This window comes from Dermochelys coriacea, chromosome 16 (genome assembly GCF_009764565.3).
Source record: "Dermochelys coriacea isolate rDerCor1 chromosome 16, rDerCor1.pri.v4, whole genome shotgun sequence".
Taxonomy (NCBI): Eukaryota; Metazoa; Chordata; order Testudines; family Dermochelyidae; genus Dermochelys; species Dermochelys coriacea.
This window is the reverse complement of record NC_050083.1, coordinates 6,396,138-6,421,200: the sequence shown is the minus strand read 5'-3', so window position 1 is coordinate 6,421,200 and position 25,063 is coordinate 6,396,138. Positions and strand designations below refer to the sequence as shown.

Below are 25,063 nucleotides of genomic sequence, written 5' to 3'. Positions count from 1 at the left end.
ACACAGGACCTGTCTTTAAAAGAGAACAAAGAGGACCTGGAGGGTTATAGACCTGTCAGCCTAACTTAGATACCTGGAAAGATACTGTAACAACATATTAAACAATGAATTTGTAAACACCTAGAAGATAATAGAGTTCTAAGGAATAGCCAGCATAAATTTATCAAGAACAAATGACGCCAAACAAGCCTAATTTCCTTCTTTGACAGGGTTACTGTCCTAACGGATGTGGGGAAAGCAGTGCATGTGATATATCTTGATTTTTAGTAGGACTTTTGACACAATCCCACATTATATTTTCATAGGCAAACTAGAGAAATGTGGTGTCAATTAAATTATAAGGTGTGTGCACAACTGGTTGAAAGTCTGTACTCAAAATGTTGTTATCAATGGTTTGCTGTCAAACTGGAGGCTGTACCTAGTGGAGTTCCGCAGGGGTCAGTCTTGGGTCTGGTAGTAGTCAATATTTTAATTAATGACTTGGATAACTGAGTGGAGAGTATGTGCTTAAAATGTGGGGATGACACCAAGCTGGGAGGGATTGTGAGCACTTTGGAGGACAGGATTAGAATTCAAAATGACCTTGATAAATTAGAGAATTGGTCTTCAATCAACAAAATTAATTTCAATAAAGACAAGTGCAAAGTACTTCACTTAGGAAGGAAAAATCAAGTGCACAGCTCCAGAATGGGGAATAACTGGCTACTTGATAATACTGCTGCAAATATCTGGGGGTTCTCATCAATCGCAAATTGAATGAGTCAATGTGATGTGGTTGCAAAGAAGGCTAATAGCACTGTGGGGTGTATTAGTAGGACTGTTGCATGTAAGATGTGGGAGATAATTGTTCTGCTCTGCTCGGCACTGGTGTGGCCTCAGCCTTAATACTAAAAAGAAAAGGAGTACTTGTGGCACCTTAGAGACTAACAAATTTATTTGAGCATAAGCTTTCGTGAGCTATGGCTTACTTCATTGGATGCATCCAATGAAGTGAGCTGTAGCTCACGAAAGCTTATGCTCAAATAAATTTGTTAGTCTCTAAGGTGCCACAAGTCCTCCTTTTCTTTTTGCGAATACAGACTAACATGGCTGCTACTCCGAAACCAGCCTTAGTACTGTGTCCAGTTCTGAATGTCACACTTTAGGAAAAATATGGATAAATTGGAGAGAGTCCAGAGGAGAGCAACAGAAATTGTAAAAGGTTTAGAAAATCTGACCTATTAGGAAAGGTTAAAAAAATTGGGCACATTTTGTTTTGAGAAAAGAAGACTGAAGAGGGACCTGATAAGTCTTCAAGTATGTTAAAGGCTATTATAAAGAGGACTGTGAGATCAATTGTTCTCCATGTCCCCTGAAAGTAGTACAAGAAGCAATGGGCATAATCTGCAGCAAGAGAGATTTAGGTTAGATATTAGAAAAAACGTTCTAACTGTAAGGGTAGTTAAGCTCTGGAATAGGCTTTTAAAGGAGGTTGTGGAATCCCCATCATTGGAGGTTTTTAAGAACAGGTTGGACAAATATCTGTAAGGGATGGTCTAGGTTTACTTGGTCCTGCCTCTGTGCAGGGGTCTGGACTTAATGACTTCTCAAGGTCCCTTCCAGCCATACATTTCTGTAATTTATAATGGTACTGCAATACCATCCTCCTTCCCTTTGCATCTCATTTTTGCAATGGAGTAGATCCTTTTTGCCAGTCAGATGTGTGTCATTTAAAAGCTCAGCATACAGGATATCTAGGGCACTTTTTTTGGCCTTCTTCACTGCTCACTTGGCAGCCTGCTTTGATTCTTTGCATTCATTTTCATTCACAGTGTATAGGTGTTTATTTTTCCTTTATGAATCATTTTCTTTTTTCACATCACTATTTGCACGTCATTGGTCCATCACCCCTCCTACGCTTTCCCTTGGTTTTCCCCATTTCATCTATAAACCTATGCCACCACCACAGTCCACATTCATCTGAGCTAGTTCCGCTCCTCTTGAGCTGATGCCAGATCTGTTTCTGGTCACTTATCCTGTACTGCTTGCACAAACTTCTCTGCTGAAGTTCCCCTTAATTTTCCAGACTTTAAACTTGTTTTTTTGGGGCAAAGTTACACTGGACATAGACAATACTAGAGAGCACAGAAATGCACGTGGTCTCCTGACCACACTAATCTGCACATAAAGGAGGCAGCAATGGCCATTCAAAGGTGAATGCATGGCTGCTTCGGCTTTAGGGTGTCAATTAAGAGTAGTCTAAAATAAGCTCTACATACTGTCACACAGTAAAAAAACATCTGGCAGATGAAAAGAGACCCACCTACAGACAGTAATACTAACCAGGAGCTCCATTAATGTCTTTGAGCATTGGAGACACTAAATAAGCACGAAGTTGTATTTTTATTTACTATGCTGGTAGGAAAGAGGACACCACTTTACACACATCAAGTCTCGGTCTATGCCTTGTGGCTTGAGCTGTGTTGAAAGCTAGTATCTGGCTCCACCTTTCATCCCTTCTTGAAGGCTGCGAATAACTTTCAGACAGTCTCTGTGCTTGCTGCTCCACATCTTCCTCTTTCGCTCAGCAGAAGCAGGAAAAGGAGCCTGATGTCTTGGCGTGAGCTTCTTCCCCCTTCCCTGGTGATTTTAGCTGGATTGATTGGGATCCTGCTGCTTTGTATCACCACTAAAGATGTGCAGAACCCTCCCAGGTGCAAGGTAAGGAATGGCTGTCATAGAGATGGGCTTAGCCAGGCATATGGCATGCAAGGTGTGCCAGGATGAATATTAACATCAGCAAACACTGATTATTATCTATCACAGTCTAATGTGGTCAGCCTGTAAAAGGGAATCTGTCTTTTTACTTTAGGCTTTACTTGCATCTGTTGCAGCATTGTCTCTAAATCCGTTAACTGCCTTGTTTTATGCTGTTAAACACACTGTACCAGTAAGTAAATTAACTTAGTAGCAAAATTCAGCAGTGCCTGCCCTCTTTCTTCAAAGGGTCATAAGCAGAAAGCTTGCTTTCTGGCATATGGCTCCTTGCAGCTGCAAAAAGCGCTAATATCAGTGAACTTCCTTTTTGTACAATATCTTACTGCTATGACATTCCAGGGTGCAGTCCAGACCAATGAGAGGGCTGTGTCACCCCTGCCTTGCAACCTGGGGTGTCTCACAATGCTTTGCTGTTGTGACTCCCAACCTGGGCTCCTCACAAACAGCATGCAGGTTATATCCTGCGTGTCTGCGTAGAGCCACAGCCCTGGTCCAGCAACTCTGATCCCAGCAGCCTGTCAGCAAACTCCAGCCATACTCTGGCTTCCAACAGCCTTGGTTACCACTTGCAGGGTGATCCCAACATACTCCCAATCTCTGATTTCTCCTCCCTCTTCCCCCCGCAAGTGTGTTCTACACTGTCCAGCCTTCTCCTGTATAGTTCAGATCTATTAGGTCCATTGCCCCTCTAAGGGGATCAATATACAGTAGTTACCCACACAATCACAACACTGGATTAGTTTTGATTTAAAGAATAAAACAAGTTGGGTTTTAAATGAGTAGAAGCATAAGGCATTAGTCAGAACTGGTTACATGAGAAATAAAGATAAAATGCTTCCTAGTACTAAACATAGCAAACTAGACTTGTTCAATGTGAAGTCCCTTACAACATGTTTCCAGTAACATTGCTGACCAAGCTCAGTCTAGGATTCTCTACCAAAGTCCAAAGGCTGTTTCCTTTGTCATCTTCTCTGAAAGGGGAGAGATGGATAGGGAGAGAGAACTTGGGGTGTTTTTGCCACTCACTTTCATTGTTCAGTCCCCCTTTGAAATGCATTTTCCCAAGGGTTACCCCTAGATAAAGTTAATTCCTGCTGTGAGATTGCAATCAAGGCGTCTTGTGGTGAGAGAGGTTCCAGGCTGTTCTTCACTAAGAACAGCAGATCTGCTTGTTCCTGCCCCCCTCTCTTGCCAAAGATCTGTCTTTGAGAAACCAATTTATCCAGACTTGTCTGGTAAACATATTTCAGACCTAATTTCAGCTTATGTTTATAACTTTTTACATATAATGTTACTGCACACATTTCAGCATGTTATTGACCAGTGATTTATTAGTTTTCAAATGATATTTTACAAGGCATATTTTGTACAAAGATTCTTACAATGGTGTGTAGGTTGTGAATACAGGGGTGCATTTGGTTACGACTGCTAACTGCCTGGGCTCTCCCTGTAACAGCATTATAAGGAAACAGAGATATTGTGCTCCAGTGACCTCTAATTTGACATATGAAGAAAGTTTGGACAGGATATGAAAATACTTTGCATTAGCTCCATCCTTGGTTGTAGCCAGGAGTAAAGCTGTCTAAATAGTGCAAAAAATGTTTGTGAGCATTCATTTGAACTCCCCAACAGCTGTTCAGTTTAACCATGATCTCTTGCTATAAGGACCTCCACAGTTGAGGGCCCTACACTTTCCTATTCCAAGAAATTCAACCTTGCTCACATCAGCTGTAGCATTCTCATCGAATGCGATTGTATGAGTGGGTGGCACACTGGTGGTTTCGTTTTTTGTTTCTCTTCCCCTTCCCCCCCGGCGATAGTCTAGCCTTTGCTCAGTAGGCAGGACTTGAAAAATCTACTCTTCCATGAAGAGTAGGAAGCTTTCTCCAGACAAGTGCTATCAACTTTTGCAGAATCAATGTTCTCATTTTAAAAAAAGTTTCTAGCTGTTATGTTTGTAAAAATGAGCTTTTTAAATGTGAACAGAGTGTAATTGAGGAAGCAAAGCCTTGACTGAGTCTGCAGAATGACTGCTCTAGTGTGTCTGCTGCTGCTCAGAGATTTCCCAAGGTTAAATGAATGAAGACTGGCCACTTTTGTCCCTTTTCACTGTTGCTATTTAGAACCCTGCAGGTAATTGTGAAACTGATCAGAATCAGGGCAGTTTCATTCTGCCCATGCTTGGGATAGCTCTGGCCAGCAGCAGTGAGGCTGAGACTATTCACAGGGTGGAGGTTAATAATAAAAAATAAAGACTGAGGGTGGGAAAGAGATTACCTGTTTGCACCAGCTGAAAAGCAAAGGGAGGGGTAGATTAACAGTGATCACACACAACCTTCTTAGCATTCAACGCACACCAATTGGGAAACAGACAAAACTCTTTCTAGCAGCCAGAGTGATGGGGATGGCTTAATAGTGATCAGATATTTGTTCACCAGAGAGATGAAAGAGCCCAAAGCATGGTCAGCACCTGACAGGAATTTCAGCACAATCCGCTTTTCCAGCAGCTCGGGGAGGAGAGAGTTGGCTTCACCCCTGGGCTTTGCCTTGGGACAGTATCTCTTGTCATGGCCTTTAGCTAGTGGGTTTAGTCCTCTGACTACTAGATGTCTGGTAAGTGTGAACGAATGGGGATGAAGGATAGATGTGGAGAGCTGGATGTGTGGACTGGTGAGAGCATGTGCTCAGCTATTAGCAGTTCAGGCAAAGCAAGCCTTTGTATTGCTGGGGAGCTGGCTAGTAGCTGCTGCTCTGGGCAATTATTATCATGTGAAAGTGGAATATACATGCTGTAACAACCTTGTGCTGTCACCTTGCTACTCAGTGTGGCCTCAGAACATCACCATGACAGCAGGGGATGGAATTCAGATCCCCCTGCCTCAAGGACAGAGCCCTGCCCTTTGGCAATGAACCGTTAGCAGCATAGGGCATCTGGCTAAAGCTAGTGGGGAACTTTTTCATAAAACGTTTGGTCAGAAAATACCAATCTGTGAAAACCGAAACTTTTCAGGGGAAAGGGCCAGATATGCTGAAACTTTTGTGGGGAAGTTTCTCAGGTTCAGGATGGGAGGGAGTCTTTCCATCAAAGCCAATAACCTGGTGGGAAGGGCACTCACCTGGGATGTGGGTGACCCCTGAGTCCTGCACATCCCAGGAAGTGCTTTCCCTACCAGGCTATTGGCTTTTCTGGGGTGGGTGTCTCTTGTTGGTTTTTCATGACCATCTTAAAGTCTTGATTTCATCCCAATGCGGCATAGGAATCTTTTTGAATGCTGTTTCCTGCACAGATCGATTCGTAGTTAGGCAGTCCTCATTCCCTCGAGTAGGGGGCATACAATGTAGTAATGAAACAGTCTTGTGTAACTTTTCCCAGCAAGCGTTTGCTATTATAACTGGGAGAGCAGCGATTGGGAATAATACTTCACACTTCTACAGCATCTGTCATCCTAAGTCTCTTACAGATGCTCACTACTAGCTTTCTAACTAGGGCTGGGGAACTACTCTCATCAGATTTTGAGTCAAACGTAGCCCTTCATTCTATTTGTGGCTGGTCTGTGGGTAGATTGCCATTTCCATGAATCTGTTCATTCAAAAATTATCCAGGACCCAATTCTGATTTACATTAAGGCCAATTCATAGTGTAAATGGAGATCTTAAATCTATCTCACTTTAATGACTTAAGCAGTGTAGCGTGACCTTAGTGTAAATGAGTCAGGCCCTCAGTGCACTTTATATGCAAACAGAATTAAGCCTGTGGCTTGCTGGCAAACGCTTTAGTAGCTATTACTTTGAGCATTCTGAATTCACATTTTGGACTTAAAAGCTGGGATTTTCAAAGGGCCTATAGGATTTAGGCACCCAACTTATATCAACTTTCAATAGGACCTGAGTGACCAAATCCTACAGGACTCTAAAAATCCCAACCAGAGCATTTTTGACTGGGCATGTTGTTCATGTTATGTTGCTCCCAGTTAGATGAGGAGAATTGGCACTGCTGGGGCAAATGCTCACTGTTACGAATTTGAAACTTTCTGGGACTATTTGGTGGTATTTGTTTAAAATATGCTTCAGGAATATCCTTCCCAGTGAATTTGTTTGCTTTTTGCAGTTACTCTGAGGCATGCACAAGGATCAAAAACTGAGCACACGAGCTTGCTTGATATTTTGACTGAATGGTCAGGAATTTTCTTGCAGTACTCACCAATTTTTAATTATAATCATAAAGCACTGTGCATAACTCAGTCCTCCTTACTGAGTAACCCTACAATAAGAAACCAAAATGCAGCTTAGATAGAGATAAAACATGCCTAGTAAGGAAGGTGGAGGCAGATCTGATTTTTATGCTTCTATGGGATTATTGCAAACTTCTGGGGGGGGGGGGGGAAGGGCCTGAAAACTACTTTGACAGTGACATTTACAAGGCATTTATATTTGCAAATTGGTGCATTAGGCAAACAATGTCTAATAGACACTCCCTCGTGCTTATAAGACATGTATTTCCTCACACGTGGAACTCCTCCACTTGCTGCCAGCTCTCATGATTTTACCACAATTCTCTGCTATTTGGCCTTCTTCTTAAAGCCCCAGCTCCTGGAATCACGTGAACATGTGAGCCTCTCAGCTTTTATTAAAAATAAAGATAAGTTTCTAGCCTTTGGTGTTGTAGAGAAAAGCTTGAAAATGTGACCTGAGTGAAACTGAAAGGCCCTGAAACCAGAGCGAAAAGAAAACAACCCCAATTTTTGTAATATCTCATGATTTAAGCCAATCTCCTGGATTTTTTTTGTGGCAGGAGTCCTGATTCTGAAATGGTTGTATAGCACCAACACCTCTGCGTGGGTTGTTGGCAGCAGGGATTGGAACTGGGACTTCTAGATCTTAATGCTTCTTGTCTGAGCTAAAAGTCCTGTCTCTGGGCTTGTCTACACTGGCACTTTACAGCGCTGCAACTTTCTCACTTGGGGTGTGAAAAAGCACCCCCCTGAGTGCAGCAAGTTTCGGTGCTGTAAAGCACCAGTGTACACAGTGCTCCTAGCACTGATAGCTATGCCGCTCCCGGAGGTGGTTTTTTAGAGAGTTGGGAGAGCACTCTGCTGCGACAACATAAGCCACATTAAAGCACTGCCATGGCAGCACTTCAGTATTGCCAGTGTAGACCAGCTCTGTTAGCCAATCCTGCAGCAGGCTCATGAACTCATGGGGCCTAGCCAGTACTAGAGGGGGACAGAGGGCCACACCAAGTGGGTTTAGTCTGCTCTTGTATAACAGGTTAGGAAGGTGCTGATATAATATTAGGAATATATTCCAGTGCTGCCCCTCAGGCTCCTGCTTTGCTGAACCACACTCTGCTCAGGACTTTAAAAAGATACCGCAGAGTTAAACCTCGGACAGCGTGCCATGCAACTTCTTAGGAGCAACAATTAACATAAACATCTACAACCAGCACTTGGCTGCTTGTGAATAACTTTCTTAACAGTTGTGTTTATGTGGTAACTCTCCTGGGGTTTTTCCACACACCGTTCCTTACTTTGTTGCTGTTACCAAAGTTTCAGTGCAAGGTATACCTTAGTCTGCACTCACGCATGCATCTTCTCCTCTAATCCTCTCCCAGGGCTGATTTCTCAGTCACTGCAACAGGATGTCAAAAGTGCACATGGGTTATCAGGACCCCTCAGATCCAGAGGAGAGTAGCGGCCCCACAGATCCCCTCCAAACTCCCTGGAATATCTTAGCAAAAGCAGGCCGAAGAACCTCTCAGCCTGCAGCAATTCCAGTCCCAGAGACAGTAGTTGGCCATCTCATTAGCTTGCAGAGAATCTAAAGCCTGGAGCCAAAGGTCTTGGACGCATAGAAAATTCACCTTAGCCTTGTATCATTCAGCCACTCAAAGTCCTCAGGTTGCCTCCAGCTCCTCCCATAGGACCCTTTCTTCCCCACTGACCTCTGATTAGTTCTGCTCTAAGGTGCTGGATATATGGAATCTGCAAGGTTGCTTGCCCTCAGCATAGCTTAGGCTCAGTAGCTGTTTCTGATCTAGTAACTTTCACAGCCTACTCCTGGCTGTTTCTGGGTTCTTTTAAGTTGCACAGCTCTGTTCTCTGCAGGAGTGCTGAGACAGAGAATTCAACTAAAATCCATGTCTCCTTCACACAGTGGCTTCTGTCTTTCTTAGTACTTAAAATTAGGGCTGTTGATTGAGTGAGTTAACTGTGATTAAAATAAACAAAGTAATTGCAATTAAAAAATCCTGATTAATCTCACTGTTGAACAATAGAATACTAATTGAAATGTATTAAATATTTTTGGATGTGTTTTTTACATTTTCAAATATATTGATTTCAATTACAACATGGAATACAAACCATATAATGCTCACTTTGTATTACAATATTTGCACTGTAAAAAGGATAAACAAGAGAAATAGTATTTTTCTATTCACTTCATACAAGTACTGTAGTGCAATCTCTTTATTGTGAAAATGTAATTACAAATGTAGATTTGTTTTGTTACATAACTGCACTCAGAAACAAAACAATGTGAAACTTTAGAGCCTACAGGTCCACTCAGTCCTATTTCTTATTCAGCCCATCGCTAAGACAAACACATTTACATTTACGGGAGATAATGCTGCCTGCTTCTTATTTACAATGTCACCTGAAAGTGAGAACAGGCATTTGCATGGCACTTTTATAGCCAGCATTGCAAAATATTTACATGCCAGATATGCTAAACATTCGTATGCCCCTTCAGGCTTCAGTAACCATTCCAGGGGACATGCTTCCATGCTGATGACGCTTGTTTAAAAACATGTGTTAATTAAATTTGTGACTGAACTCCTTGGGGAGAATTATAGGTCTTCTGCTCTGTTTTACCAGTATTCTGCCACATATTTCATGTTACAGCAGTCTTGGATGATGACCCAGAATATGTTCATTTTGGAAAGACTTTCACCGCAGATTTGACAAAGCGCAAACGAGGTGTGGAGAATGCTTTCAGAAGTCTTAAAAGAGCAACATTCTAATGCGGAAACTACAGAACCCGAACCACCAAAGAAGAAAATCAACCTTCTGCTAGTGGCATCTGACTCGGATGATGGAAAATGAACATGCGTCAGTCCATACTGTTTTGGATTATTTAGCAAAACCCAGCATACTCTGGAATGGTGGTTGAAGTATGAAGGGACATATGAATCTTTAGCACATCTGGCACATAAATATCTTATGACACCATCTTCAGCAGTGACACACGAATGCCTGTTCTTACTTTTAGGTGACTTTGTAAACAAGAAGCAGACAGCATTATCTCCTGCAAATATAAAGAAACTTGTTTGTCAGAGCGATTCGCTGAAGGAGAAGTAGTACTGAGTGGACTTATTGGCTGTAAAGTTTTCCCTTGTTTTATTTTTGAATGCAGTTATTTTTTGTACATAATTCTACATTTGCAAGTTCAACTTTCATAATGGAGATTGCATTACTGTACTTGTATTAGGTGAATTGAAAAATACTATTTTTTTTGTTTTTTTACAGTGCAAATAAAGTGAGCACTGTACATTTTGTATTGTTGTAACTGAAATCAGTATATTTGAAATTGTAGAAAACACAAATATTTAAATAAATGGTATTCTATTATTGTTTAACAGTGGCATTAATTGTGCAATTAATCACAATTTTAAAAAAATCACTTGACAGCCCTACTTATAATAAAATTTTACCATATATGCATATGGGTGTCAGGTTCTGGGGTGCAATCCAGAATAGTGAGGGGATTTGTCACCACCGGGCTGGTAACCCTGAGTGCCTTAAATGCCCTACAGCTGTGGCTCACAGCCTAGACACCAGCAGGCAAGCATGCCAGTCACAGCTGGAATGCCTGTGTACTGTACATCTCTGGATCAGCAACTCTGCCTCCCGCAGCCTGCATACAGCACAACAGACCCACTGCAGCTTCCACCAGCCATGGTTACTAGTTGCTGGGTGACCCCAACACACTCCCAGGCCTGACTTTTCCCAAAATGGCGTGCTCTGAAGTGTCCAGCCTTGCCCTGAATCACTCGGAGATATAATAAGGCTCGTTGCTCTTTTGAAGAAACAAAAGCACATTACAGCCTATTAACTTAATGGGGATAAATACTCCTTTGCTGTCAAACACAGCACAGAGCTGGTTTATAGTAAAAAAACAGCATAAATTTATTAACAGTAGGACACAGGTTAAGCGATGCCAAACGAAAGAAATAAAAGCAGAAATAGTGACAAGCAAAGCACAATGAAAACACATTTAAATGTTTAAAACTTAATCTAGCAAGGTACAGGCTTTGTTCAAGGTGGTTTCTCTCACTAGTCATTCTTCTTCCCAGCCATGGCTGACTTTCCCGCAGTCAGGACCTTCCAGGAAGCACAAGGTGTGGGCTTCCCTTGTCTTCCTAGGTGAAAGATCTTTGCCTAAGCAGGTTTCTCATCTATATTCAGTTCTCAGAGACTTCAGCCCTCCTTGGTTGAAGGACCCATCTTTCTCAGTTTGCAAGAGCACTGCCCCTTCCCTGAGGCCATGCCCATGCCCCCCCTTCTCCGAGGCCCTGCTGTGCTCACTCCATTCCGCCTTCCTCTGTCGCTTGCTCTCCCCCACCCTCACTCACTCTCACCGGACTGGGGGAGGGGTTGGGGTGCGGGCTCTGGGGTTGAGGGTTTCAGAGTGTGGGAGGGGCTCTGGACTGAGCCTGGGGTAGGGGGTTGGGGTGCAGGAGTGGGTGCAGGGTGTGGGCTCTGGGAGGGGTTGGGGTGTGGGAGGAGGTTCAGGGCTCGGACAAGAGTTGAGGTGTGGGAGGGGTTCAGGGTGTGGGTTCCAGCTGGGTGCCACTTACCTCAGGTGGCTCCCGGGTGGCAGCAGCAGCGGTGGTGCAGGTGCAGTGGGGCTAAGGCAGGCTCCCTACCTGCCCTGGCCCCACGCTGCTTTTGGAAGCAGCCGGCATGTCTGGCAGTGGCTCCGGAGGCAGGTGGCTCCGCCTGCCATCCCTGCCTGCAGGCACCACCCCCGCAGCTCCCATTGGTTGCAGGTTCCCATTCCTGGCCAATGGGAGCTGCGTGGGTTGTGGCTGTTGGTGAGGGCAGCGCATGGAGACCCTCTGCCCTCCCCCAGGGCAGCAGGGACGTGCCAGTCGCATCTGGGAGTGGCATGGGGCCAGGGCAGGCAGGGAGCCTGCCTTAGCCCTGCTGTGCTGCCAGACTGTTAGTGGCCAATCTCCTGGTTTGACTGCAGGAGATTCTGGGAGATCGAGCTTGATTCCAGGAGACTCCCAGTCAAACTGGGCAGGTTGGCAACCCTAGACTCAGACTGAGATTGACTGACAGAGGCTCCACGATCAACCAGTTGATCATGATTGACTGGTTGGTGACCACTGCCATACATACACCATAAAAGAATATTCATGATCAGTAAGTTATTAGTTTTCCAAGGATTTATTACATCCCACATATTAGATACAGATTATGAGTTGAGGTACATTGAACTGGTCAGGGCATCTGAAATGCGTTTCCTGACACCAGTGAGCACTGGGATGCTCTTAGGGTCACAATGGGTACATTTAGAGTTGACAATGCTGAGTATTTGTGCAGCCGAGCAACCCCACAATAACAAACTGGTGTGCAAATGCGTGTCTTCAGGGGCATATCCATTAATGACCTTCATGTTGTTTTTCAGTACGGCATTGTGCTGGATGCTGGCCCATCCCGCACTATCCTGTTCATATACCAGTGGTCAGCCAGCAAAGAGAACAATACTGCGGTGATCAGTGAACATCGCTCCTGTGCTGTGCAAGGTAAGGTGGTTGTTCTGCTGCTATTGTATGGACACTTGCACTGGATGCCGTTTCATGGCATAGTCATTTTCCACCACATACTCTTTTGCTAACTCTGCACAAAGGAATTATTATGAGGTGCAGATAAATCCCCTACAAACTAAAACCCAGGCAGCTGTTTCTACTTTGCCTCATGACTGACGCACCTGGTGGGAAATTAAGTGGAACTGCCTATTCCACTAGATGGCACGAGCTGAAGCATATGAGAGGCCTGTGTGTCTTGGGAGGAGTGGTATTGACTGTGTTTATGGCATTGTCTCTTCACTGGTAACAACATCTGGTGTCAGTGGCACTGGTCGGTGGTGTGTGTCAACTGTTATGGCAACAATAGATATTGAGTTTAAATACAATTCAATAGCTCTCACTGTGCTGCAACAACTCCAAGGGGCTCTGTACCCATAGGAATCAGCTTGCAGGATCAGCGCCTGATTTTGCAAGCTCCACAGGTCAAGTACTATATATCATAAGCATCCTGATCTTTAGATACTGAAGACCATGATGCCCGACCTTACTGAGTGGCCTCATAGATAGATGGATCACTTATCAGCTCAGGATCTCAAAACTCTTTGCAAAAATAGGTAAACATTTTTGCCCCCACTTTACAGATGAGGAAACTGAGGCACACAGCGAGGAAGGGACCTGCTGAAGGTGTCACAGTGAGTCAGTGGCAGAGCCAGGAATACTAAATCTCCAGCCTGATGCATTTTCCATTAGCACCTACTGAAAGCTACTAGTTCTTTTATCCACTTTTGGCAAGAGCACATCTTTCATGTGCAGCAAAATCAGGTTTCTAGCCCTTTTCACTGCAAAAAAGGCTTCTAGGTATCCTCTTAACTGAGCCATGCAGAAAACTGCCTCTAGCTAGACCACAGCAGCAAGGTGTGAAATTCTGCCTCCTTCACAGCTGATTTGGCAAAAGTGTGAGCTCTGTTCCCACCTCATCTCTCTTATTCTCAATAAAGTGTGAAATTTGTCCAAATCACAAGTATATTCTATCTATTTATGTATCTTTGTTCTTGTAAGGAGCGTGACAGTTATCTGACTCACTTACAATGGATTCAGAGTAGCAGCCGTGTTAGTCTGTATTCACAAAAAGAAAAGGAGTACTTGTGGCACCTTAGAGACTAACAAATTTATTTGAGCATAAGCTTTCGTGAGCTACAGCTCACTTCATCGGATGCATTTAGCCACCAAATGCATCCGATGAAGTGAGCTGTAGCTCACGAAAGCTTATGCTCAAATAAATTTGTTAGTCTCTAAGGTGCCACAAGTACTCCTTTTCTACTTACAGTGGATGCCACTGAATTGTGTCCATGTAGCAATTTTTTTCACCACGCAGCCATGTGCAGTTACCAAGCTTGAGCTTTTGAATCTGCTTTGCTGCTGAACCATGTTTATCTCAGTGCAAACTGGGAAAATCTGAACAGCTATCCCATAGTGCCTCAGCAGATGTAGGAGTGGTGGGCAGACACCCTCAAGCAGCACCATCAGCCTGTGGAGCAGTGCACTCTGGGATGCCTTACTGCATGAGGCAGCTGGGAAGGAGGAAGACTGGCCAAACCAGCTGTAGAGAGCTATGTCCCATCTACACACAAACAAGTTACAAGCAAATATCCGTGTGCCAGCATAGGCCATTGGCAGGGGGAGAAACCTGGTTCTCTGATTATGGATGGCAGATCTACTCTACAGACCTCTGCCTGCATAGCTAAGCCAGTCAGAGATGTGCTGTGCTGTCAGCTGTGCTGACAGAAGCCCCTAGTGTAGATGCCGTTATACCAGAAAAATTGCATTTACCAGTAGAGCTGGTTTTGCTCCGGGCATGTGTGGTTTTACTCTACTGCACAAAATACAGTTTTAGTGGGCTAGCGGCATCCATACAAGGAGTGCTTTGCCATATAGGGGTATTCCTATGCCAGTAAAGCGCTCCTAGAGTAGGCATAACCTGTGAATATGAAGGACAGAAATTAGAGAGAGGCAGGTTAGTCTAGTGGTTAGGGAATTAGCGCAGTGCATGGGAGACTTAGATTGAAATCTCTGCTCTGCCACGAGACAGTGACCTTGGGCAAGTCACGTAGCCTATCTGTGCCTTAGTTCTCCCTCTATACAGTAGAGATAATAGCCCGGGCCTGCCTTATGGGCTGTTGTAAAGATAAATATGTTAAAGGCTGTGAGGTGCTGATCAGATACTGTGGCAGTAGGGTAAGTACCTAAGGTATTAGATAAAGTGCGTGACCTGTGAACATAAACTATGTTCAGATCTCTCTGTGGCACTAATTGCTTACAAAATAGGTCAAAACTGTAATGTAGACGGACCTAAAACTGACTCCTCTGTGGATGATTTTTCATATCAAATGAAGACACTTTTTCTAAAGGCTCCTCCTGAGATTTGAAAATCCAGCTAAGATCCTTCTGCCTCTTACACCATCATCTGTGGAAAAAGATTTCTGCAATTCAAACAGTATTTAGCTAGCAATTTTGTTGGAGATGTACGGGGTGGACTAGAATCCACCTCACTCTCCCACAGCTGCATTGGTTCTAGGGCTAACAGTAGGACTGAAAACTTATGAGTAAAGCAAGCAGATTTGATCATAGACAAACAGAAAGTCATATTATTTTATGGAGCAGCAGTTACCGCTCCATATTTGCAGTGAATTTCCATTATAAGCCTGATTATGAGATGATGGGAACTACGCAGCAGTTCATGACAGTGCTGTGACTGTTTGGAATTCTCAATGACAATGCTGGATTTGTGAGGGACCTGAGTTCTGGGACACCCCATCCCGTTGAAACCGGCAAGAAAGAATTTATTAACTACCTTAAACCTCTAAGCCTGATGAATACACTGAAGAAGCTACTAATCCGCTAACAGACTGGAACTCATATAGGCCCCGATTCAGGAAAGCACTTAAGCTCACACACAAAAACGAATAGCTTTCAGTAGGTCTATGAGTCCCACAATAGTTAGTCTTCTCCATAGGCGCTGACTTCTACTGGTGCTGGTGGGTGCTCAACCCCCCTCTGCCCCCCGCCCTGCCCCGACTCCACCCCTGCCCTGCTCCCTCCTGCCCCCATTCCAACCCCTTTCCCAAAGTCCCTGCCCCAACTCTGCCCCCTCCCTGCCCCTATTCTGACTTCTTCCCCAAATCCCCGCCCCGACCCCGCCTCTTCCCCACCTCCTCCCCTGAGCATGCCACGTTCCTGGTCCTCCCCCTCCCTCACGGAGCTTGCTACAGCTGCTTTGGCTGCGGCAAGCACTGGGAGGTAGGCGGAGGAGCGGGGATGCGGTGCACTCAGGGGAGGAGGTGGAGAAGGAGGTGAGATGGGGTGAGGCAGCGGGGCGGGGAGCTTGGCTGCTGGTGGGTGCAGAGCACCCACTAATTTTTCCCCATGGGTGTCCAGCCTCGGAGCATCCATGGAGTCAGCACCTATGATTTTACCTCAGCTATTGTCAAAATGTGCTAATGGAAAATGCATCAGGCTGAAGACTTAGTGTCCCTGGTCCTGCCGCTGACTCACTGTGACAAGTCATCTGACCCAGTTACAACCAACGCAGTTGAATGGTGTCCATACAACTTTTTTTTCACTACATAGCTATGTGCTGTCACTGAGCTTGAGCTTTTGCATCTGCTTTGCTGCTGAATCATGTTGATCTCAGTGCATACTGGGAAAAGCTGAATAACTTGACTTCAGGCACATACTTTCCTGAATTGGGGCCATGCTTAGATTGACTTCAGTGGGCATATGTCAGGTCCCACATGACAATGCATTGTTCTAGCTAGTACTGTACAACTATAAACAATGTACACCATATTATCCTTAACAATATATTAGTTGTTCCTCTGTTTAGGCCTATGTGGTATTAGATAGTCATGTTAAATTGAATGGGATATTTGTAGCTCTGGCTGTTTAATTCTAAGGTATTTTGTTTAAAAATATTTTAATTAAAAGGATATGAAATAAAAAGTTTGGCAGACTAATTCTGGTTATTTCAGGATTGCTGGCTCTACACATTCAAACATGATGAGTCAGGGCCCAAAAAAACATGCAATTTTTAAAAATAACTTCTGAATTCTTTTTATTTGTCTTCTGCTGTTGTAATCTTTCAGGATCATATTTTCAAGCTTTTCTCCACAATCATGTGGGCCAAAACCGTACTTTTTTACAATGAAAACCGAGATTACCACATAATCATATGCCTCCAGGAACTGGGGATTTGTGATAAAATCATGAGAGTTGGCAATGCTGTTGTTTGTAGCATTGACAGGGCCTAAGAGGAAGATGCACTGGGCAAGCAGCTTGTCTTCTAGCTGTTGTATAAAGTGCTGTGCATGCTAATGGTACTTTACAAACCGCAATTATATCTGAATGGGAGTTGAGTTTTGAACAATAAATTGAACTCAGCAGGAATCATAGAATATCAGGTTGGGAGGGACCTCAGGAGGTCGTCTAGTTCAACTCCCTGCTCAAAGCAGGACCAATCCCCAACTAAATCATCCCAACCAGGGCTTTGTCAAGCCTGGCCTTAAAAACCTCAAAGGAAGGAGATTCCACCCCTTCCTAGGTAACCCATTCCAGTGCTTCACCACCCTCCTAGTGAAATAGTTTCCTAATATCCAACCTAGACCTCCTCCACGGCAACTTGAGACCATTGCTCCTTGTCCTGTCATCTGCCACCAAGAGCAGCCATCCTCTTTGGAACCCCCCTTCAAGTAGTTGAAGGTTGCTATCAAATCCCACCTCACGCTTTTCGCCTGCAGACTAAATAACCCCAGTTCCCTCAGCCTCTCCTCAAAAGTCATGTGTTCCAGTCCCCTAATCATTTTTGTTGCCCTCCGCTGGATATTTTCCAATTTTTCCACATCCTTCTTGTAGTGAGGGGCCCAAAACTGGAAACAGTACTCCAGATGAGGCCTCACCAATGTCGAATAGATGGGAATGATCATGTCCCTCGATCTGCTGGTAATGCCCCTACTGATACAGCCCAAAATGCCGTTAGCTATCTTGGCAACAAGGGCACACTGTTGAATCATATCCAGTTTCTCCTTCACTGTAACCCCTAGGTCCTTTTCTGCAGAATTGGACCTAGCCATTCGGTCCCTAGTCTGTAGCAGTGCATGGGATTCTTCCGTCTTAAGTGCAGGACTCTGCACTTGTCCTTGTTGAACTTCATCAGATTTCTTTTGGCCCAACCCTCTAATTTGTCTAGGTCCCTCTGTATCCTATCCCTACCCTCCAGCATATCTACCACTCCTCCCAGTTTAGAGTCACCTGCAAGCTTGCTGAGGGTGCAATCCACGCCATCCTCCAGCTCATTAATGAAGATATTGAACAAAACCGGCCCCAGGACTAACCCTTGGGGCACTCTGCTTGATACCGACTGACAATTAGACATGGAGTCATTGATCACTACCCATTGAGCCCAACGATCTAGCCAGCTTTCTATCCACCTTATAGTCCATTTGTCCAGCCCATACTTCTTTTAACTTGTTGGCAAGAATACTGTGGGAGATAGTATGATACGTTTTCTCATGAGGTCTTAAAACAGAACAAGCATCTTGAGTGTTTTGTGCAAGTGACCAGAATCCGGAAAGCAGACACATCGTTTGGCTGTTCTGAAAACAATCCAGTTTCAGTGCCACATGAATCTTCCTTCAGCGGTGTCCTTGTGCATGCACAGGACACTTTGCACCGACAGCTTCCTCTGGCCTCCTAGACAGGCTTCCTGTGCTATAGCTGAGAGCAGCCACAATGATTGTGTAGATACCTCCCTGTGAACATGAGGAACTGACTTAAGAAGGAAGCTGACAGCCTCAGCTCAGTCTGCTGCATCCTTTCTCACTTATCTCTCTCAGATCTTTGATGTGGGTCTTTTATGCTGATTTAGGTAGTTTGGTAGACACCCTACATTTGCATCTGTTGGTTTAATTAGGTGCCTTGTGTTATATTTACATGCATTCACTTTTTATCTCGCTCCACTAAAGCATCATGTATTAGCCATTATTAGAGGCAGGATTCTGGTTGATCTTATCAGAAACCACGAAGGGGATGGTCAGGCCTAGTGGTCAGAGTCGTGGCAATTGGGCCTAAGGGTCAGAGCCAGCATCAGGAGTCCAGAGCAGGGTTGGAGCAAGGATGGAGAGGAACAGGGCAGGGGCAGGCTAAGGCTTGGGGAGTCTGTTGCCACTAGGAGGCAGGAGAGAGTTCCAAGCCCTGAAATGAGAGTGAGCAGACTCAGCTGCTGTTCCGCCAGTCAGGCTTATATACCAGCCCTGAGTGTCACCAGACCAGTCCCTGGCTTGTGGATTGGCTGGAGCCTAGCACAGGTGACTCATCACTTTACAGATCTGCTGTAGCAAATCCTAAACTCTGCACAGAACTGCGTTTATTTCCAAAGATGCATGTATTGCTGTGGCTAATGGCTAACCCCACCCTGTCAAAATATTTCTTACGTTTCTTTTGGGTCCTTAGGTCCTGGAATCTCCAACTACTCTGGATCCCCAGAGGAAGCTGGGAACAGCTTAAAGCCATGCCTCAACCAGGCACTGAAGGAAATCCCTGAGGAACAGCATGACCAAACCCCTATCTATTTGGGAGCAACTGCTGACATGAGGCTGCTGAGGTGAGTCAAGGTTTCAGCTACCCATGTGCCGATAGCACATTGGGTGTGAACGACCATTTTATAAACTGGCCTCCCCATCATGGGCGGTAGGTGAAGCTTCCCCTTGGGGAGGCTAGCCCCCTTCCCTGCCTCTTCCAGCCAAGGCCCCACTCCTGCTTGCTGCTCTCAGCCCTACCCTGTGGCCCCGGCTGGAGTGGGGAAGGGAGGCTGAGAGCTCGGCTCCTCCCCCCACATAGTCCTGGCCAGGGCAGGGGGGGCTGAGAGCTCAGTTGGAGCCACGGGTTGAACACTCAGCCTGAGCCAGGACCATGGTGGAGCTCCTGGCCCTGGCTGGAGCTCCAAGCCTGGAGTCCCTCCCGCTTTTCACCCCTTCCACCTGCAACTCCACCCACAGCCCCACCCCCTTCTGCCCCCACTCTCTTCCCCCCCACAAGGCTTTGCCCCTGCTCGCTCCTCTTCCCGCTCCCCCTCCCAGCAGTGGCCCTGAGACCAGAAAAGCGAGAGCTCCTCTAGCCCCGGAGCCGTGGCAGGGGGATATTTTTCCAGGGGCCCCAAATCTGACACTGCCCCTCCCCCCGAAGGTGTGAGGTTTGGGGAGGCTTAGCCTGCCCCTGCCTCCATTATACTCTGCCTATGCTCCCCATCTCTGTTCATCCCTGACTACACTGGCCAGGTAAACCATCTGAGGTACTTAGGTGGCCCCCATTCTCTAAGCACATCACAGTCTAACCTCTTTATCCTCCCAATGGCTCTGAGAGGAGGGGGAACACTGTTGTCCCCATTTCACAGAGGAGGAGTAGAGGAACAGCTCCTCAGAGGTATTTAGGGGTCTAAGTCCCATGGACTGACTAGCTCTCAGCCACACAGGCAGTGTGTGGTAGGGCAGGGAATTGGATCTGGATCTCCCAATTTCCAGCCTCATGCTGTAACTGCTGGACCTTGCGTCCTCTCTAAGACCTTAAGCTTTGCTTCCCAAGGGCAGAGCCTGTGTGTGCTCCTCTCCAGCCATGTGACCAAGCTGGTGATCAGTGCAATTGACTGGTGCCATATTATAACTTGCACTGTGTTATGGGGGGAAGGATAGCTCAGTGGTTTGAGCATTGGCCTGCTAAACCCAGGGTTGTGAATTCAATCTTTGAGGGGGCCATTTAGGGATGTGGGGCAAAAATTGGGAATTGGTCCTGCTTTGAGCAGAGGGTTGGACTAGATGACCTCCTGAGGTCCCTTTCAACCCTGATATTCTATGATTCCCCAAAATAAGCCTAATGCCAGAAGCATTGAGGCTGTTGTCACTCAGCATTGTTCTTGGGGCCCTTTATCAACTAATGTGCTTCTTCCCTCTTCACCCAGCCTCACTGTGTCGGATACTCTGCTTGCCGCTGTAACCTCCACGCTGAAGTCATACCCCTTTGACTTTCAGGGGGCAGAAATTCTGTCCAGTCAAAATGAGGGGGTGTTTGGCTGGGTCACTGTGAACTATCTCCTGGAGAACTTCATCAAGGTAAAGGCTGTAGGGTTGGCTTAGGACACCTGTATGATTCTCCACTCCATCACACGGGTGTTATTCCACTGACTTCCATGGTGCCATAGCAGAGAGAAGAATGGGGCTGGAGGAGGAAAAAGATAGTGATGGGACCATTAGGGTTCTACCTCTATGGGGCTTCCAGCAGAGTTTGAAGCAGTTCTTAAACACTATTTCAACTTAGTTATGGCCAGTCTATATGATAATAGCGTTTGGCTGGCCAGTGTGGAAGAGGTCAAACTGTTACTATTGGGTTAATAGAACAGCCGTCCTAGGACAGGGTTCTGCAGATGTGTACATGCTGCCCTCTGCACCAAAAACTCCCCAAGGCTTACAGGAAAATTTGTCCAGGTTTTAAAGAAATTTGTGATTCTTTGGGACTTTCTGGCCCAAGACTTAGGGGTTGTTTAAAACAAAAAACCAAGATGACCCTTCAGTCTTGCAGCTCCAGTGCAGACAGTAACCACCACCAACTTTCCTCACTGTTGTTCCAGGTTGGTGGGTCACTTAGTTCTGTTCAGTTACCTCTCAGGACTTGCCAAAGACAGCGAACAGAATTCATATTCTTTAGCTCAAGTATCACAGGCCCCTAGCATTTTGTCTCAGGTAAAATCTCGTTTAGCTATGATAGTATTGCGGCTGTGAGCAGTTCTGACTTTGGCAAGTAGAGGGCAGTATTGTGCATGCCTTCATGCGCCTCTTACCCTGTCACGCTCATGCCAGTTCATTACAGTTTCCTTCGCTCTGTTCCAAGGATGTACGGATTAAACAGAACACTGCATTCCCAAACTGGCAGTGCCGTACAAGGCTCGTTATTCCATGTGCTTGCTGGCTACCGTCCATAAACCCTTCATTATTTTGTTTGTGGAAAGCTGTTTTTTAAAAGTCACATCTGGGAGTCTGATCACACTGACCCCAAAGCAGTTAAGATTGTCCTACATGTCAAATTAGTTGATTGTTGACTATTCATGGTAAATAAGCCCAATGGCCTGTGATGGGATGTTAGATGGGGTGGGATCTGAGTTACTACAGGGAATTCTTTCCTGGGTGTTTGGCTGGTGAATCTTGCCCACATGCTCAGGGTTCAGCTGATCGCCATATTTGGGGTCAGGAAGGAATTTTCCTCCAGGACAGATTGGAAGAGGCCCTGGGGGTTTTTCGCCTTCCTCTGCAGCATGGGACATGGGTCACTCTGCATCTTGAAGTCTTTAAACCATGATTTGAGGACTTCAATAGCTCAGACATAGATGAGAGGTTTATTGCAGGAGTGGGTGTGAGATTCTGTGGCCTGCATTGTGCAGGAGGTCAGACTAGATGATCATAATGGTCCCTTCTGATCTTAAAGTCTATGAGTCTATGAGTCCTCCACAAAGGGCTTATTATACCATGCTGTAGAATGCAGTGAGACAACCCAAAAATAGGCATAGTAATTAACAAGATTTGTAGTGCCATTCAGAACAGCAGCTACTGTATTGACTATACATGTCCTTGCCTTTTCTTGTGGCCGCTTTCTATCACTAATGTCAGCACCAGTCAAATCTGCTTGTGCAGAAAGCAGTGGGGTATGAGAACTGAGACTACAAGATGCTCCTGAAGGGAGATCTCCCTCTGGAATTGAAGTACTTGAACTTCAGTGGGGTTAGGAGGAGAGTCCTGTGTAGTCATCTATATGCCTCTGTAGAGAGAAATGGTGTAACAAATCACTGCTTACTGACCCATGCCTTTAAACATAGATGAGATTCTGCAGTTCTCAGTGCTCATGTCTGCAATGATTGGTATTAAATGATTGGAGCTAGTCCAGTGCTGTAGCTGGAGTCACCTATTCAGCAACTAATGCGGATCTTAAATGAGTTCATTATTCAGTGAATCACAGTGAAAGTTTCAGAGTGATAGCTGTGTTAGTCTATATCAGCAAAAACAACGAGGAGTCCTTTTGGCACATTAGAGACTAAGGCTTGGTGTACACTGGGGGTGGGGGGGATCGATCTAAGATACGCAACTTCTGCTACGAGAATAGCATAGCTGAAGTCAACATATCTTAGATTGACTTAGAATCACTTACTTCGCGTCCTCGCGGCGCGGGATTGACGGCAGCCGCTCCCCCGTCGACTCGCTTCCACCTCTTGCCGTGGTGGAGTTCCGGAGTCAACGGCAGAGCGATCGGGGATCGATTTATCGTGTCTACACTAGACACGATAAATCGATCCCCGATAGATCAATCACTACCCGCCGATCCGGTGGATAGTGTAGACGTGGCCTAACAAATTTATTTGGACATAAGCTTTCGTGGGCTAAAACCCACTTCATCGGATGCATGGAGTGAAAAATACAGTAAGCAGTATATATGTTACAGCACATGAAAAGATGGGAGTTGCCTTATCAAGTGGGGGGTCAGTGCTAACAAGGCCAATTCAATCAAGGGGGATGTTGCCCATTCCCAACAGTTGACAAGAAGGTGTGAGTATCAACAGAGCGAAAATTACTTTTTGTAGTGACCCAGCCACTCAGTGAGAGTTATGATAGCTTTCGAAATGATGTAGTAGTTCTCATATATATTAGTCCAGGGATATTTTTATCCAGTATTTCCTCAGCTCTAAAAATGATCCAGTCTTTAAGAACCCGGCAGCAGTCTTTAACTCAGTGACCTCCTGCATGTGATTGGCAGAGGCTGTCCAGACACAGCATACACCTTTCCCTTGTTCTGTATTTACCGTCCGTTTATCTCAAACACACGAGATCCATCGCATAAACAAAACTACTCCAAGAACCTAAATGATGCTACCAGGTTGTACTCCTCTGGCTGCAGGTTTACTCCACAGTGTGGCAGCAATTCAGTGTACAAGACCTCAGACTCCTAGATGTCCTGCTAGGGGTTAAAGGTCGTGCCCATTTTCCAGTGGAAAGTTGATGTTGCTAGATATGCAATAAAGCTTTGGAAAATTCCCTGGGTGACTGTGTATCATGTTAATGTCGGTACGGTCTGTTATTATCGTTATTTAAACAGATACCTCTGCCACCAATACAGAAATATCAGCAGGGGAGAAAATTAGTAGTTTGCTGCTGAGATTTGGAAGGAAGGGAAGTTGATGTTCAGAAGAAGTGGCAGGGGCTGGAGTGGTTGGTGCCCCCGATGGTGGCAGGTGTGATGTTGCATTTCCAGTTCCTCCCCATTCGTTCCTTCAGAGTACCTGAACTCAGATACTTGTCAAGTGTACGGAGCTTTATTTTTAAAATCTATCTCTCTGGTTCCTTTTTGTCTAGTATGGCTGGATTGGACGGTGGAGCCTCTCCAGGAGGGGAACAGTTGGAGTCATGACCATAGGACGAGCCTCAACCCAGATCACTTTCAAGATCAAAGAAAGGAGCACAGATCCTGAGAACGAGGTGACGCTGTGGCTGTATGGGCAAGCACACAGGGTCTACACCCACCACTTCCTGTGCTATGGCACGGACCAGCTCCGCAAGAGGCTGCTGTTGAAAGCAATACAGGTGAGTGCAGCATGCTCATGTGCTTCATGGCTGCTTCAGACCTATAATGTTAAATGCCTTAAGTTATAGTCAGTGTACATACATAGTCGGGTAACATCAGACACCCTCTTTAATGCAGGAGCTTGCCTATGAGTACACAAGCACAGAGCATGTGTCACAAGCACTATTTATACTCATGTGCATAGAATGCCTGTCTGTGGCATGAACACAGGCATATATGCTTGGGCTTGGAAGGATTAGATTTTCATTGTTAAATGTTGATTTCACCGCACCCACACAAACCGACAAAAAAATATTTCCATCAATGCTCGTTGAAATGTACGGATAGGGAAAGTAAGAAAAACGCTGCTTAAGAACTTATGAGAGTTTGATTTAAGGATATTTACTTTGTATATTTTGATGTGATGTTGGCAGTTTGTATTTTAAACAGCTATAAAGCTTTAACTTTTTTGAATCTCAACATTTACTGCCATTAAATAATTGTCTGCCCCCCCAATTTCTTGCAACTGAAAATTGAAATCAATAAAGATAGGAAAAAATACTTAAAAATAAACATCAATATTCTCCATCAAAATTATATATAAAAAATTGAATTCTGCCAAGTCTACATCTACTTCATGGCTGCTGAGCAATACGGGTACTGCATACATGGTCGGATGGACACTGGGTACCGTACGTATAAGTAACATACACAGAGGTTAAAAACCTCTCTGCTGCACCTCCCTGTGGGAACTGCCTTAGTTTTGGACCCAGATTTAACCCAGAGAGACCTGCTCTGCCCCACTTGCAGTGCGGTAGAGTAATGGGGTTCATAAACACTAGCTCT

At 45.1% G+C, this 25,063-nt stretch overlaps 1 protein-coding gene across 1 annotated transcript in view; it reads left to right on the top strand.

Annotated features, from left to right (window-relative positions):
• The first annotated feature begins 1,981 nt into the window (after positions 1–1,981).
• Positions 1,982–25,063, top strand: part of LOC119844237 (ectonucleoside triphosphate diphosphohydrolase 2-like) — a 33,751-nt gene continuing 10,669 nt past the window's right edge. Inside the window, exons 1-6 of the mRNA XM_043498523.1 lie at positions 1,982–2,700; positions 12,451–12,568; positions 19,076–19,226; positions 20,143–20,147; positions 20,573–20,727; positions 24,010–24,237. Coding sequence (XP_043354458.1) covers positions 2,590–2,700; positions 12,451–12,568; positions 19,076–19,226; positions 20,143–20,147; positions 20,573–20,727; positions 24,010–24,237 — 768 coding nt within the window. The 5' untranslated portion in view covers positions 1,982–2,589. The remainder of the gene's footprint in view (positions 2,701–12,450; positions 12,569–19,075; positions 19,227–20,142; positions 20,148–20,572; positions 20,728–24,009; positions 24,238–25,063) is intronic.